Genomic DNA, 16,905 nt, shown 5'->3' with positions numbered 1-16,905 from the left:
ATCCCCACATGCTATCGTAGCGTCTTCCGAAATATTCTGGAATCTCTACCACAGGTTGTCCAACCAAGACAGAAATCCAGCAGAGGAACTCTTTCTTCTCGGTTCTGTTTCCATAGTGGGCCCAACATGAGGGAAGGACTTGCCTGACCAGGAGAGAGCAGGATGAATCAGACCCGGCCGTTTCTTCCATCCGTCGATCCGAGATCTCGGGGTACAGCCAAAGTTTCTGTTCGAGTATCTTGCGCGGAGAGAAGAAGGCCAGATATGGACCGCTAGCACATGCCTTTTCTCAACTCAAGCGCTCGTCGTAGGTGGCTGTGGCCGATGTCATCCACGACTCCGGAAGGAATCTTCAATAGGACTTTAATAACGGAACCGGCGCCATGACTCGAAACGTGCTCTCCAGAGTCACTTCAAAGTAATCGAAACTCGGGCGTCCGCTCAGCATCATCTCACTTCTGGCCTCCTCTAGCTCATGCAAGGGGCACCCTGGTTCACACTCTACTAGGCCCCATCTCGATTTCCACATTGATGCATGACTGTAACCATTCTACGCATCGCAGGAATTTGGGCGGCTGGGTTTCCAGGAGTTAAACAACACGCTGAGTGCAATGGACAGTTGCAGTCGCAGCTGTAGCCAGAGCACTCTGACTTCACGATCCCAGGCGACGTTGGGGCCGCGGGCTAGCGACCTGAGGAGCATGTGCTGACATAGGTAGTTACTAGGGTTGGGTGAGCACCGCATGACGAGGTCTAAATGGAAAAGTTCCGATGTTTGCTCCGTTTAGTTTCCTCCTCCACGGGTAGGGGGCTTTCAAGGGCAGTCAAGCTCATCAAGCATTCATACCGGGATTGCTGCTTCGACACTAGTGCGGTTCTTTGGCGATTCACGCAGAGACCCAGTAAAACTTACTTAGTTGCCGTACCGCAGCTTTCCTCGCCCACTGACTGTCAGAAATGGAGTCTGGCCCAAGGCTTCAACACCGTTTCCATTATCTCCCTCCCCCGGCAAACTTCTTTTCTCCCGGTACCACCTACCCTAGTTCCCAATCATCCCGCAAATTATTTGGCAGAAATGCACCGCGCTCGGGCCAATCTTCCCTGTTTAGCATCGCCGATTGGGGTCCCCATCTCCTTCTGTATGGAGAATCTTGGTCGTCGCGAGGCTGTTGTCAATCCAAGATAGAGGGGATCGACCCTATATTTAGGATTCCCCTCTGGAGCATCGGAGGTGCATACGTCTTCCATATACAACCAGATCATCGTCAAGTATCAAAGTTTTGAACGCGCTCGTTCCCCTATCCGCAGATAGCCCCGAGCCCCCCCTCCCTCCACAGTGTCTAATAACCCCCTCTCAACAGACATCTACATTGCCCAAAATCAACTTTAGACTTCATCATTGCCCATTCACGTCCAAGTTACTCAGCAATTAAAGACTTGTCGAGCCCCACGGCCAACACCCCCCCAACTCGGGCCAGCGCTTCATTCAACTCTCCAATCGCCACAGCAACCGCACCACGATTTACCATATTATGTGATGGTCTCTTTGTTCCTGCCTGTACCAGCGCGTACTTGCTATCATTTATGTACCTCTTACCCGCAAACTTCTGGCCCCCCCCTGGAAGGGATTGACCCTACCCTCGCCAAAGGTTATCCGAGAACATGAGCTATGTCCGTGCCGTGAAGGGTCTAACTTGCGTCTGTGACAAAGTCGTTGAATGTGTTGACCTTCGATACGGTTTCAACCCGGCGGACGCTAAGGCGAGCAGAAGCAGTAACGGAACAAAATCAACCGTGCAGAAGCAGGGGAACTATTCACGAGAAACACATACTGATACCCTAACAAACTCCCTGGACCATATCATGAGAGACGCCATAAAAGTTTGGCTGAAAATAAGTGTTTCTTTCTTATATCTATATACTGTCACAAGAAACATATCAAAGTCGACAGGTTAATGGTATTTATGTTAGGAACCAGTCTAATTGATTTGATACACTGGATGCACGCCTGGGAAGAATTTCATGGGTTTTATATTGGAAGTTCAAGTCTGAAACCATTCCTCATTCACCACTTCCAATAGTAGCCTCCTAGACGTGCCAGGTAATAGTAGTATGCTATTAAACAAAACCGGGTTGTAAATTGAGGGGAGACGAAATGCTGGCGTTTTCAAAAGGGAATACCGGAAGGCAAGCTAGCCATGAGAGCATAGGGCAGAGTATACTCAATCATCCGGGTACTCATCTTTGATGTTACTCACAAACTCGCGTGATGTGCTTTCCCATCGCTTGAAATACTTCCCCGCGACAGCCACAAGTGCTGGTGGCAATTCAGACACGTCCGACGTTATGATCTGGACGTTTTCTTCAGCGACATACCGGGCGCTCTTGTCTTCAACGCTGAAAACGGTGTTAGCAAACTCATCATCAATGGGTGAATGCTGTTTATCTCAACGCACATGACATGGTAAAAGCTTTGGTGCCTCCCACCCTGGAGACGGTCGACCCCCATTCTCCTCATCCACTGTTCGCCGGCCCCGCATTCAGCATCCCATCCTGTGATTATTGCCATATAACCATAACGGCGATGTCGGAATACCTGACCGACGTGATATCTCACCGCTTTATATTGGGGAGAGCGCCTTTTCACTTGCTTTGGTATTTCATCAACGGTTCGTATGACATGTAGGCTTTCCATGAGATGTTCAAACTCTAGCGTACCACTGAAGATAGGAGCGATGTACTGCTCGATGAGATAAATATCTGATGGAAAATCAGTGGCCAGTAATTCCATTAGCCAAAGTAGGTGATGCCGCAGCTCCGCTGGTCGGAGGGGGCTTGAGAATAGCAGAGAAGACCAAAGAGCGGCATATCGTGCGCAACCAACATCAACTGGTGACGAACGCACACCGGGGAGCTGATTCAAGCGCTGCAGCGAGTTTAAGATATTCTTGCTGCATCGGGCGACAATTTCCGATGTTCTGGACTCACCCAGCAACGCGGACTGTTCCACTAGTGATGACGCCCCCAAGAAGGTCAATTGCGTCCTCAGTTCCGAGACGGGGACCTCTCTGTCAGAACGAAACGGATCCATATAGATAGATTCACCTTCAATATTAGTGCCAATCACGTTACCATCGATGTCAAGCCCTGCGTGGGGTATAACTATAACGTAGACATGGAAAGGAAACCCGCAAGGGCGGGCGTTTAATCCAAGCATTTGGGCGACATGGCAATATATCACCGCCGATACCAGTGGAAGTGAGTTATGTTCAGGGTCGTCCAAAGAGATCCCCAAGAAGTTATGTTCCAGGCAATGATACTCCCGTCCAGGCTGGATGCCGATCAGGTTGTGAGCCCTCAGAAATGAAGCGACGGCACATGCTTTTTTGCGACTGCTTAAAGTCTGTATCTCCGGCAATTCCAAGCGAAGGCGAGCCAAGACCTCATCCAGTCTACCATTTATCTGCGAGAGTTATTAGCGCAAATACTTGACACCTTTGTCAGGCTACCTACCTCATCTAGGTTTCCGAACCGACTTTCCGGTATAAACAAGTCAAAGGCACCAAGCGCATGAGCAAGCGGCACCGGCTCGCCACCCCGAAGGCTGACCCATTCTGGGATAGCGATGCTCCGATGAAGGCAAGTTAGAAGCGCTTTAGCGTAAAATCTTTATCAGACGTTGTTAGAGGCAGTGCTTCTTGAAGATGTGATAGACAGCAAACCTCCTCGCCAAATAGTCCTCAGCACCAGGCTCGATCGAAAGGTTACGCAAAAGAGTGTCTTTGGCATCATATCCAAAGCTGATAACCGATTGAAATTTCCCTATCCTCCCAGTTTGGTTCGTAAGGATACTGTCCAGAAGCTGGCCAGCGGCGATGTCAACGAAGTGTCTGGATACGTAGAGGCCTTTCCAGTCCACAGCAGATATAGGGCTGAGAAGCTTCGCCGACATATCATGCTTCGGGGCCCAGAACTTGAAGTGAGTCAGGCAGTAGTGCCTCCATAATAGTGGTTCGTTGGTTACACCTCGAAAGCGGCGCGCGGTACGTTCGAGAGCAGCGGTGCCAGAAGGATGGGAAAATAGCAGAATACTTTGGAGTATCTCTTCAGGAAGATCGCCAAGAGACAGGACCATTCCGCGGCATCAAGTACAACAAAAAGCAGCTAGGTTTTGAGGTTGTTTGCATTTCCCGGGTCAGGAGGCTCTCAACTTCGCCTCGGTGCCCAGCTGCAGCCTCCGAACTTCCAGATTTGGCCCCGTTCCGCACGATGACGGAACTTCAAGCCAAGCCGTCCAACCCACGTTTCTCATTCCCAAAGCCAGCCACTACCGAATAAGCCCCTCGACGAGGGCGAATATCTTCCAGTCCACATGGGCCAGGGCCACTCAGCTCCGCAACCGGGCACCGCGGAATCGACTAGTAAAGGAGTTGAAAAGAAAGACTACTATGAGCTTCTTGAGGTGGAACAGGATGCCTCGCCGGAAGAGTTTGTGCTTCCTTGTCCTCTACAAGAAGCGGAGCTGATCTGAGTTTTACCGCTTCTCCCTCACAGGATCAAGAAGGCCTACAGAAAGAAAGCCCTCGAGCTACATCCAGACAGAAACTATGGGAATGTAGAAGCCGCGACGAACCTTTTCGCAGAAATTCAATCGGCCTACGAGGTGCTCTCAGATCCACAAGAACGATCGTGGTATGACTCTCACCGTGATGCTTTTTTGGGAGGCGACGGTGGGGATGAGACGGCAGACTACTCCTACAACGCTCGCATGACAACATCCGCCGACATCCTCAAGTTATTTTCGAAGTTTAGTCCCCAAATGGAGTTTACGGATTCCCAGAGCGGATTTTATGGCGGCCTTCGCGAATCATTTACACAGATTGCTCAGGAGGAACAGATGGCTTGCCGCTGGGAAAATATAGATATCATTGAATATCCGTCTTTCGGGTATCGTGACGACGACTCTCAAGTGGTGCGACAATTTTACGCTGTATGGAGCAGCTTCTCGACGAAAAAATCATTCTCATGGAAAGATGCCTATCGTTACTCGGAGGCGCCCGATCGCCGTGTCCGCCGGTTAATGGAGAAGGAAAACAAGCGATTGAGAGAGGGGGCTATCCGCGAGTTCAATGAAGCCGTTAGGTCGCTTGTTGCCTTTGTGAAGAAGAGAGATCCGCGCTACAAATCCTACAGGGACAGTCAGGCGCACCACCGAGAAAAGCTTCGCCAATCCGCTGCTGCACAAGCTACAAGGTCGCGGGCAGCAAATCAAGCAAAGTTACGCAGCCATGTCCTACAAGATTGGGCAAGGCCCGAGGATCTCAATGAGGAAGAGACAGGAAGCTCGGAAGGTGAGAAAGAGCATTTCGAATGCATTGTGTGTGGGAAGACTTTTAAAAGCGAAAATCAGTTTCGGGCTCATGAGCGTAGTAAGAAGCACCTTAAAGCGGTCAAACAGCTTCGCTGGGAAATGAGGATGCAAGACGAAGAACTTGACTTGGGGGAGGATTTCATTCATGACAAGAGCAATGTTGAGATAGCTCAAAACAGTTCCCAGCAGGGCAACTCAGCGGTCACTCCAAGCAATGCCCTGGAACCAACAACGGCTCATTCGGACGAAGAGACGTTGGGCAACAGCTCACCTAACCAGGATACATCGCCTGCTGCAGGTGGGCTAGACCCGAACCGCCTGGGAGACGCCAGTTCAGTTCGGAGCCCCGAACCGTCAGCCGAATCTGAAAGCGAATCGGACGACGCCCCAAGGAGAGTTCGGGAGAATTGTTTGCGTCAAGAAAAAGTACCCAATCAGCAAGAACAAGTGACCTTCTGTGACTTATCTCAGAGGTTATCAGCCTCAGAACCGGCTGAACCCCAATCTCCAGCGCCAGTGAGAATGGGGAAAGCTAAGCAAAAGCGTGCGAAGAAAGCTCAACTCTTGTCAGAAAATTCCGGATTGACAGACTGCACTATCTGCAATGCTTCTTTTCCATCGAGAAATAAGCTCTTCTCCCATGTCAAACTGAATCACACGCGCCGCTAAACCAGCGCGCTATGCATCAAGAATCGTGAATAGATTCCAGCCATTCACCCCCCCCCAACCCACCCCAATTACTCTCAATTACTCTCTTTAATCATATTCCCCATCATGGAACGGTCCTGTGCCCTAAATATGATATGTTTCTGCGTCCCCCATCGTACTTTGCAAATCCGTGATGGCACCCCACAGACGGTTCGGACAAACCACAAAGCAGAGAGTGCTCGGCCCCGTGGACTTGAATCTAACCCAATCCAGCTTTTGAGTTCTTCACGACATGTGAAACGGGTAGAAGAATGCCCTTGTTGTGGATGGCTCCAAGAGCAGTTCCCCTACTCCAGCCCATTTTTTCCAGCATTGCTCTCCCTATATTTTCGGCTCCTATTTCGGGTGCGGACGCGCCGACAACGTCACCGTCCACATAAGAGACATTGCTATGCCGACTCTTACTTTTGCCTGATCGAACCCCTGTGTTATCCCATGCTCCTACAGCACGATGACTAAACGTCCCCTTTGATAGCACCCGGTCTAGCTGGGAAATAGTTCTCAGTGTGTACTTTGGGGTCCGTGAAGTTTTCGACAAGACGGGGAAACGAGACGATCCCTTACCCCGGGACTTGGAGGTCAAGCACAGGACGTGTGCCATATCGTGAACCAATACTCTACGGTGCTTGGTCATCGGAGGAAGAGATAAGCTATCCGTTGTTTCAGTATTCATTGACTGTGTTCGCAAATTGGTTGAGAGGGGGAACTACCTGGTCTTCGATGACAGTATGAACTGGCGTATCTCGGCTTTCAGGTCCTCCAAACTGATGCCGCCCGCATACTTGGCCCCCAAGTCGGGGTCATCCTTGCGTCGACCCAATAGTCCTTGAGCACGGAGCTCTTCCCGTTCCTTCTTCTTCGATTTCTTCCGTAGTCGATTTTTATTCCAAGCAGTTAAGAGCCCCGTCTCTAACTCAAAATCGAGAGCGTCCAAATTGAAGTGGTCGTGGCCTTTGTTTTTCCTTTTCTTCAAACTTGCCCGGCCGAAATCCATATAATCGAAGCCATAGTCCGACTCGAAGTCCACCGCATCAGCGAAGGCGGAGGTAGAAGCAAATGTAGTTTCCTTGCGACTAGCCCGAGATCGGCCAGAGGAAGCAGAACCCGACTGGTTCGCCATCTGCAGACCAGATGACTTCTCATCACTACCACGTTGTAACTTGTCACTCTCCGAGTCAGACGTCAAATCATCGGTATTAGCCTCTGTAGCCTTAGCATTATAGCCCTTGTCCTTGCCAGGCGCCTCGTGGAAAGAAGAGGAATCCTCCTCATACTCAGAACTATCGTCAATGTTCGCAATATAGTCAGCTAAGATATCATCACCATCCGAAGGCTCAGGGCTACTACTCGGAGAAAAATCGTTGACGCGAATAAAATCTAGAGACAGTTTCCTGGTGAAGTTAGAGCTGGCAATTGACGCATCGCCCCGGGTGTCGCGGACTCCCTGTTTATACGGCGCGGGCTCGCCATTCAGGTACCCTTCCAAGTCGCTGTCACTGACGGTCTCCTGGTGCCCGGCGCACGGAGCTGACGCTAGATTGGTCCGCCGACCTCGGAAAACAATCTCATCCTCGCTAGAATATTCGGACTTAGGCGAACGCGGTCTTGCCGGGAGCACCTGCATCGCCGGGGTCCGGCCTTTGCCGCTCCCCCCAGGATCCACCCCAGATTCTGTCGCGTTTTCCGAGGCCGATTCATATACGCCCTCCATCGTTGAAGTTGCGTCTAACCTCAGGGTTCCTCGAGCGTTTGACTTCGAGCTGATTTCTTGAGCTGGCTCGAGGCTTCCTGCGCTCACGAAGTGGACCGCCCGGTGGCGCAGTTCAACACCTATGCGCCACAGATCACGACCTTCGGTATTGCGTGCTTCTTGCTGCATGGAAATGTAATTCTGATTGGCACCTTGTCGTGGTTAGCAGAATCTTCATCCGCCAAAAATTGCCGCGAGGACAGCCATACGTGTTTCGGCCTTGTTGCTACCCATTCTTGCTTTTGACTTGTTGGTGCGCGCCATCGTGGGGGTGGGGCCAGGGGGTTTCGAGCCTCAGTGCTGCGGAGTTGAAAGCCCTGAGAATCAGAACGCTCATGGTGGTTTTAAGCCTTCAATGATGCCAACCGCCCGTGTGTTCTTATCGGATGCCTCCCGGCTCCCGGTCGACCCACATCTAGGTTTACATGTCATGTGACTATTTCGAGCGAGTCAGAGACGGGACCACAGCAGGGGGCCACCGCGGAGTGGTGGTTTGAAAAGCTGGACAGGGTTGAGAAAAATTCTATGGATTTCCAAGCCCTAATTAGCTTCCTGTCTATAATAAAATTTCTAGACCTTATTTAGCTTTTATTATATATACCTATATTACTTAGCTTATACAATATATAAATTCAAATAGGGGTTGTTAATATTAAATATCTATATAAATTTTGTTTGCCTGTCACTTGACACTAGACTTGTTAACCCGCGGGTTTTGGGTTGACCCATGGCCTTTGAAGATAAACTGGTGGGTTTTGGGTTGGGTTAATGGGATTAGAAACCCGCCTACAGGTTACTAAAAAACCTACTAACCCAACCTATAAAACCTATAAAACCTATGCATGTAGATTATTACCCATATCTTTAAATAAATTACTATATTTAATATAGTGATTTATTTCTTGGCATAGCTTAGCAACCTATTAGGTTATCTATAATTTAATAGGTTACCCATGCATAACCTAAAACCTATTAGATTATTAAAATCAGCAACCCAACCCATTTCTTGGCAGGTTGGGGCGGGTTAGGGTTTCACGGGTTGGGTTGAACAAGTCTAGCAACAACCTCTCATGCACTTCTAACTCTGGGCTCTCACTAGGGACTTCTAAAGGGCTTGGATTAACTTATCTTACCTAGTATAATTATATCCAACAAGTATAAGAACTTGTTATGAATGGATTAAAGTTAAAATAAAAGGATAGGGTAAGACTAGCTTATAGTATATTATTGCCTATAAAGTAAGTACTAGACAAGTTATTTTATAAAGATTTTTAAAATAGGATATTCTAGAATAATAATAATATTAATTATAAAAATAAGAAGGCTAGATATAGTAGTATTAAGTATCTTTAAATATTGTATTTTTTCTTGGTCTCTTTTATTATAATACTATATTATAGACTTTTTAGTTATAGTATACTAGGTAGTATATATTATACTATTTCTTAGTAATAGACCTTTATATAATCTAGTAAGTTAGAATATAGCTATTTTTAGTATTTTCTTAACTAATTTCTAGAATATTTTATAATTCTTATAGGGTTCTTAATTACACGTTTTTTATTAAGCTTGAGAGTTTCTAGATATAGTTTACTTTATAAGATTATTAATTTATTTCTTAAAATACTAGTACTAGTTTATAGGATTCTAGTTAGTATTCTTGTATCGTATTTTTTTATTAACCAGGCTAGGATATTATATAGGTATCTCTTTCCTGCAAGATAGATTTGGTTAGTTATTATTACCTAGTATTTCTGCCTAGTATAGCTGCCCTTAACTTAGTATTAGTAGTATTATAATACTATCCTCTCTCTTTCCTGCTTTTGTCCTAAAAATTTAAGTAGTACTATTTTTCTAGGCTTGAGGTAAGTATCCCTTTTCTTTTATATTTTTTTAGTAATATTATACTATATCTCCTAAGTATAATTATTATAAAGAGTGCTATTATCAAGCTAATAATATAGTTTATTATAGAGTCCTAGTTAAATTTTCTTGTATTTAGTATAATTCTTACAATATTTCTTATAAATTTAAAGAGTTAGAACTATACTATATATACCTATTATAGCTGTAAATGTAAAAAACAATTTTATAATAAATATAAGTAGGAGAGTTAAAATATAATAAGGAGAAGATGGCTTAGAAAATTAAAGAGGCCAAGAAATAGATCAAAACCCTCTTTGCTAAAGTTTGTTGTTTCTAAAAATATAGTTATTTCTTAAAAAAGTATAATACTAGGATACTAGATTATAATACTATAGTACTAGATTATTTAGATAAAAAAAATTTTCTAACTATTAAGAATTTCTAAGAGCTAGAATACCTTGCTAGCAAGTATAAGACTACTACTTAACTTACTATTATATTAGATAATTCTAATCTAACTTAAATAATTAGTTTACTATTCTTCTAGTAAAATATTAATTTCTCTATCTTAAATACTACTAGTAGTATTTCTAGATCTTCTAGATATAGCTTATTAAGTTCTTAATAGATTCCTAAATATTTTTTAAAATATTATATTCCTTTTATTAAATAAGATATTATAATTATTTATTAACTTTTTAGTAGTCTAGGATTTTCTTAACTTTATATTTCTACTCTTTTTAATCTTAATATTATTAGCAAGTTTAGTATTTTCTAGTACTAGTTTTAATAGTAATATATAAAATACTAGATATATTTTTCTTATAAATTTAGGTGGTTTTAATTAATAATGCCACGGCGTGCAGGCTATATAGGTGCGATGCGATCCAGGCAGATCAGACCGTCGGGTCTGATCATAGTGACCTTTTGGTCCAGTTGGGAACATGTTGCCTGGATCACGTGGTACTCTCACAAATAATTAACTAGTCCTAATTTCTTGTTAATTTTAAATAGTCTAATTTATATATAATCAAGTTTCTAACTTAGTTATTTAGTTTTAATATTCTATAGAGTAGGAATACTTTCCCCCTTTTTTTAAAATCTAGTACCTTCTAGCACCTTTTATTATAGTAAAGATTTATTTTTAAGGTTTATAAATTTAAGGTCTTAAATAAGTTATATTTAAATTTTTTTAAGTTTTTATATAAAGTAATTAGCTTTTTCTATAATTAGTTCTTTTTAGATTAGTTCTTTATATAAGTATAGGTAATATCTATAATTTATCTTAAAAGATATTATTCCTATTATATTATAGATTAAGTTATTATAAGTAAACTAGGCTATAGATAGCTATTCCTTCTAGTTATCCTATATATAATTTATATAGTATTACAAGTACTACTTAATTATTTAGTTAACTTTTTTAGTTTATTTATTTAACTATAGTCTATATACACTATAGTTATATAACTTAATTCTTATAATATTAGTTACTTATTTCTAAAATTTAGATATAAATAGTTTATCCTAATTTAATATAATATATTTTAATATTTTATAGTTTATAATAACTATATTAATAAAAATAGTTACTATTTCTTTTACTATTATAGTTGTTTATATTAGTTCTAGATAGATATGCTTTATTAATTAGTCTAATATTACTATAAAATAATTATACTTCTTCTTTTCTTATTATATTTCTAGTAATAGTTTAATAAAATTAATTATAATCTATTTCTATAGTTATTATAGGACTTCTAGATTTATAATTGCCTATATAATATATACTTTTTTAATTTGTTTTATAGGCATATTTTATAGTTATTAATAGAGTTTTTAATTTTTTTTTATATTTTAAAAATAGTAGTTATATTTAATATATTTATAAGTCTAGTTAATACTAAAATATATATATATTAGTATATTATAATATTTCTTGACTATCTATAGGATAAGTATTAATAGAATATAGATAAGTTCTTTAATTTAAAGAATCTTATTTTTTTATTACCTCTAGTATGGATATAAAAACTTGTTATATTAGCTTATCTTTTTCTATAGCTTTTTTAATATATTAATTATATTTTCTAATAATTATATAATAGCTACTAGAATTATTAGATTATTTTTAAGTATCTTATTGTCAGAGGAATGGAGATCGACAGCTAATGAACCTGACGTGCCACAGCGTCATGTCAAGACACTAAGGAATAAAGATGCGCTGACCTGGTTATATCGGGCAATATAATGCTAGGGCTAATCCAAATTATAGTAGTATTTTACGTGATCTAATATAATTGGATACAATAAAGCAGGTATTCTAATATAAGTATTATATAGTACTCAAAGATACTATAGTAATAGATATATAAGGACTATTATTACCTATACTTAGAAAGTTTTATATACTATCTATTATTAACTAGATTAATAATATACCTATTATTTACTAATCACTTTAGTTATCTACCTCTTTTTATATTTTATTTAACTCTAATAATCTATATTCTCTTTATTCTATTAAGAATATTCTTAAATATTCTTCTATAGATTAATTAGCAGACCCTAATCTAATAATAATAGATCCTTAATTAAGTAAAGAAAAGCTTTTACTATTAATATAGTAGGAGATAGTAGTATTTTTAAGAACCTAGTAGCTAGTACTTTAAGAAAATTAGTTATAACTAGGAAATTAATAGATTTTAAAAAGATTATATAGTTAGGTAATATAGTTAACTTTTATTAAACCAAGTTAGTATATTATAGTTATTTAAGAATATTAAAATAAATAAACCTAAACTATTTAAAGGTAAGCAAGCAACTTTAAAAAGTTATCTAACTATAATAGATATATATCTTTATATTAATAATCTAGGAAGTATATTTAAGTCTAACAGGTTATATTTACTATTTTATACCTTAAGAGACCTGTATTTAGCTAGTTTAAACCTTATATATATAATTATTAAGACAAACTATAATACTAGAGAAAACATATAATTAATATAATCTTTAATAAGTATAAAACTTTTAAGAAATAGTTTAAGCAAGTATTTAAAAACTAAACTACTATAAAAGTTACTAAGAATTAAATCTATTTATTATACTAAAAAAAATAATATATAAGGAATATACTATAAAGTTCTACTAGATTATATCTAATCTAATATAAAAAGATAATATATTCAAGTCTACCTATTATAAAAGATTAAAGGTAAGGATTAAGGATATACTTATATTAATTAATAATAAGCCTAAGAATCTAAATAAGCTTATTAATCAAGTATCTAAAGTTAAGACTTAATATACTAAATAATAGCTTGAAAAGCAGTAATAAAAGAAATTATTTAATTATTAAAAGTAATAACAAGATAAAAATAAAAATATTAAAATATAGATAAATACTATTATTAATAAGACTTGATAAAATAACTAGAGTAATAAAGAAAAAAAGAAATTTAATAGAAAATATTTTAAGTATAATAAACCTAGATATATTATAAAAAATTGCTATATTAAAAAGGATTAAAAACTAGCTATCTATAATTTATAAATAAGTATTATATAAATAATTTATAAAACCCAAGTTAATACTACTAGAATAGTAACTAAACTAATAGACTAGGAATAGTAGCTAATATATATAACTAAAAATATTTATACTATCTATATACTTATTAATATAAGAGATAATATAATTATTACCTTAAAATTAAACAAGCCATATAAAAAATAGCAAGATAACATGAAAAAATTAGCTAATATAGTTATAGCTATAAAAGCTAGCAAGGATAGCATAGATACTAGGGAAAAGAAAAGAAAAGAATGGTACTAAAGATACAAGAAAATATGGATGTTAGATGCTGAGAAACAGAGGAGATGTTTACCAGACTTTAAAGAGAGGTTGGCTTAGATATTATATAATACTAATAAATCACCTATAGCAGAACCATATATTTAAAAGCATGAAGATTATTATAGAGTCTGCTAGTACAAATCTAATAATATAGATAATAAATAATATTATTTAGCAAAAAAAAAAAAAGATAATAATAATAAAATCTCTTTTTTAACTAATAAGTTCCATGTATAGTTAATAGTTTAAAATACTAATAAAATAGTAATAACTTAATATAAGACTTATAAAATATAAATAGAAATCCTATAAAAAAATAGAAACTATAAAATTAATAACTTCTTAGAAAATAAATCTTGTATTTATATACTACTATAAATAATATATTAGAAATAATCTAAGGAAATATAAGAAGATTATATTATAAAATATAAATAATATAAAAACTAGATATTTTTACTATATCTAGAATATAAAGAAGTATATAAATAGATAGTAGAAAAATTTAAATAAATATTAAACTTAAGAGAAACATATTTTTATAATAATTAAATTAGATATATATAAAACTGCCTATATAACTACTACCTAACTTTAAAAGGGATATTATACTAAAAAATTAATTAAATATTTTATTATAATAATTTTTGTAAAAGATATATCTATATAAAACAAGAAAATAGATAATATTTATAATAGCTAAGTATATTAAACAAACTAGATTATAACTATTTTATAAAGAAAAATTATAATTATATTTTTACAAGTAAAAAATATCTATATTATTATAATCTAATAATATATAACTATAAGATTAAAGAATATATTTTTTACTCTAAGAAATAAATAATAATATATAACAAAACCTGCTATATTAAAAAAAAGTAAAAATAGTATAAAAAATATTAATAAAAGGTTTAGCTCTATATAATAGAAAGCTAAATATTACTAGTTATACTTGCTATAATTAATAAATATAAAGTAAGGATTTTAATAAATTTTATAATATTAGATAATTTTATAAGACCTAAGTTTACTAAATAATATAGAATTAAGTCTAAACTAATAAGATAAATTCTTAAAATTATTAGATTTAAAGAAAAAATATTATATTATAAACCTAAGATAAAAACAAGGATTATTTAAATAAACTTAGGAATATATATCAAGAATCTAATATTTAAGATTATACTAATAAAAGAAAGACTATATAATATAATTATAGGAATACCTTAGCTAATAAAACAAGAACCAAATATTAACTAGATAAAAAAAGAAATTATAATTAAAAAATACTATTTAGTTATAAAAAAATAAGATTATAATATATAGATTTATAATATTAGAAAAGAATTAGGGATGATCTTTAATAATAAGAATTAAAAAGTAATAAATATTTTTAAATAAGAAACTACCTAAATAGAGATAATAAAGAGGATATAAAAAATATTAAAAAAAATAACAAGAAATAATAGAGCAAGAATCTAATCTATAAAAAATAAATATTTTTTAAGCTAAAAAAAGTTTATAAAAATAAACTTGCTAAAATTAAGAAATTACTACTAAAAAAGTATTATAAATTTATTAAGCTATTTATAAAGCTAGATTACTAATTATTTAGCTATAAACTATAATATAAAGCAAGAATATTACTAAAACTAAATATTAAGCTACTATAAGTCAAGTAATATTAAAAATTACCTAAAAAATTAGTAATAGAAGACAAGTTTATTAAGAAATTTTTAGAAGCTAGATATCTATATATAAATTAAAATCTAAAATATTATTATAACTAATATTTATACTAAAGAAAAATAGGAAAATAAGAATAATAATTAATTATAAGAAACTTAATAATACTATAATATTAGATATAAATAAAGTATTATATATAGGATAAAAAAGAGATTTGCTATAAAAAGCAAGGATTATAACTATTTTTAATATATAATAGAGATATTATAATCTTTTAATATATAAAAATAATATTTAAAAAATAGTATTGCTTACTAGCCAAGGGCTATATAAATAGATTATTATACTTATAGGACTTATATAATTACTTATAGAATTCTTAAGGTTTATAATTTATATATTATAATAATATTTTAATAGAATTATTACTATTTATTTTAATAATATAGTTATTTACTTGAAAAACCTTAAAAATTATAAAAAATATATTTAAATTATTATAATAATGATACTAGAAGCAAGAGTAATATTAAATATTAGAAAATATAAATTTAATATTATAAAAATTAAGTATCTAGATATAAAACTTATACTAGAAAAATAGCAAATATTATAAGAAAAGATTAATATAATATTAAATTAGATAATACTAACTAACAAGAAAAGAGTCTAAAAAATTTTAGAAATATTAGAATATATATAAGAATATCTCTACTAATATATATAGAATTTATAATTTATAATAGAATTACTTGAAAATAATATACTACTTACTTAAATAAAAAACCAAGAATTAATAGATTTAATTAAATAAATAGGTAAAATAATATTAATTTTATAATAATATCTAGAATAATAGAATTATATAAAAATAGATATATTATAAAAAAGAATTAGAAATAGTTTTTAATAGAAAAATAATAATAGAAAATTATAATCTATTTTATTTTATTTAAAAAAGATAATCCATGCTAAATAAAATTATAATTTATATAATTAAGAGATACTAATAATTATTAAAAAAATATAATTTAAGCTAAATAAAATTATAATTTATATAATCAAGAGATACTAATAATTATTAAAAAATTTAAATATTAGAAATATTATTTACAAGACATAAAATATAAAATAATTATTTAGATAGATTATAAGAACTTAATATTTTTTATAATAGTAAAAGAACTTAAGAAATAATAAGTATAATAAATTTAAAAGCTGTTATAATATTAATTTAAGATTAAGTATATTAATAGTAAAAAAATAATTATAGTAGATATGCTAAGCAGGAACCCTAACTATATAATTAATATTAAGAACCTAGAAATAAATATATTAAGGATTAATTAAGATAAGCTATAGTTTAACAAAAAATATAATTAGTAATAGTAATTATAATAAATAACTATAAATTTCTTATATAACTTAATATAAAGTAAAAAGAAGATAGAATAATCTGAACCTAAAAATTTAATATAAATAATATTAAGAAAGTAATAGATAGAGTATTATTATAACATAAAATAATTATAATATTTAAGAAAATAATTAAGAAAATAATTTAAAAATATTAAACCTGCTATTTAAAAAATACTAGAACATTAAAAACATAATAAAAAGATTTAGGAAGTATATTACTTTTTATAAATATATAAA

General features: G+C 34.8%; 3 protein-coding genes across 3 annotated transcripts; 1 reads left to right on the top strand and 2 right to left on the bottom strand.

Annotated features, from left to right (window-relative positions):
- Positions 1-1,861: 1,861 nt before the first annotated feature.
- Positions 1,862-4,222, bottom strand: BJX67DRAFT_359823 (Hemimethylated DNA-binding protein YccV like-domain-containing protein). The gene is made up of 4 exons (XM_071029716.1): positions 3,723-4,222; positions 3,514-3,667; positions 2,457-3,463; positions 1,862-2,397 (listed from the first exon to the last, which is right to left on the bottom strand). Exons 1-4 carry the CDS (start codon positions 4,133-4,135, stop codon positions 2,223-2,225), a joined length of 1,749 nt encoding a protein of 582 aa, XP_070883843.1. The 5' UTR covers positions 4,136-4,222; the 3' UTR covers positions 1,862-2,222.
- Positions 4,223-4,254: 32 nt separating this feature from the next.
- BJX67DRAFT_193021 (putative C2H2 finger domain protein) lies at positions 4,255-6,159 on the top strand. The gene is made up of 2 exons (XM_071025371.1): positions 4,255-4,488; positions 4,555-6,159. Exons 1-2 carry the CDS (start codon positions 4,373-4,375, stop codon positions 6,038-6,040), a joined length of 1,602 nt encoding a protein of 533 aa, XP_070883842.1. The 5' UTR covers positions 4,255-4,372; the 3' UTR covers positions 6,041-6,159.
- On the bottom strand, positions 6,160-8,175 carry BJX67DRAFT_192925 (putative R3H and G-patch domain protein). Its single transcript, XM_071025370.1, has 3 exons — positions 8,039-8,175; positions 6,790-7,981; positions 6,160-6,729 (listed from the first exon to the last, which is right to left on the bottom strand). The coding sequence occupies exons 1-3, from the start codon at positions 8,091-8,093 to the stop codon at positions 6,279-6,281; spliced, it is 1,698 nt and encodes a 565-aa protein (XP_070883841.1). The 5' UTR covers positions 8,094-8,175; the 3' UTR covers positions 6,160-6,278.
- Between the last annotated feature and the right edge of the window lie 8,730 nt (positions 8,176-16,905).

This window comes from Aspergillus lucknowensis (assembly GCF_044049455.1).
Source record: "Aspergillus lucknowensis strain CBS 449.75 chromosome Unknown BJX67scaffold_36, whole genome shotgun sequence".
NCBI lineage: Eukaryota > Fungi > Ascomycota > Eurotiomycetes > Eurotiales > Aspergillaceae > Aspergillus > Aspergillus lucknowensis.
The sequence above is the reverse complement of the archived record's forward strand: the minus strand, read 5'-3'. Positions and strand labels throughout refer to the sequence as shown.

Coding starts and splice junctions, on each gene's coding strand:
- BJX67DRAFT_193021 (XM_071025371.1), top strand. CDS start 4,373: ATGGGCCAGGGCCACTCAGCTCCGCAACCGGGCACCGCGGAATCGACT. Junction 4,489..4,554: donor CAGGATGCCTCGCCGGAAGA/GTTTGTGCTTCC, acceptor TCTCCCTCACAG/GATCAAGAAGGCCTACAGAA.
- BJX67DRAFT_192925 (XM_071025370.1), bottom strand. CDS start 8,093: ATGGCGCGCACCAACAAGTCAAAAGCAAGAATGGGTAGCAACAAGGCC. Junction 7,982..8,038: donor TAGCAACAAGGCCGAAACAC/GTATGGCTGTCC, acceptor AACCACGACAAG/GTGCCAATCAGAATTACATT. Junction 6,730..6,789: donor ATACTGTCATCGAAGACCAG/GTAGTTCCCCCT, acceptor AACAACGGATAG/CTTATCTCTTCCTCCGATGA.
- BJX67DRAFT_359823 (XM_071029716.1), bottom strand. CDS start 4,135: ATGGTCCTGTCTCTTGGCGATCTTCCTGAAGAGATACTCCAAAGTATT. Junction 3,668..3,722: donor GAGGACTATTTGGCGAGGAG/GTTTGCTGTCTA, acceptor CGTCTGATAAAG/ATTTTACGCTAAAGCGCTTC. Junction 2,398..2,456: donor CAAAGCTTTTACCATGTCAT/GTGCGTTGAGAT, acceptor CACCGTTTTCAG/CGTTGAAGACAAGAGCGCCC.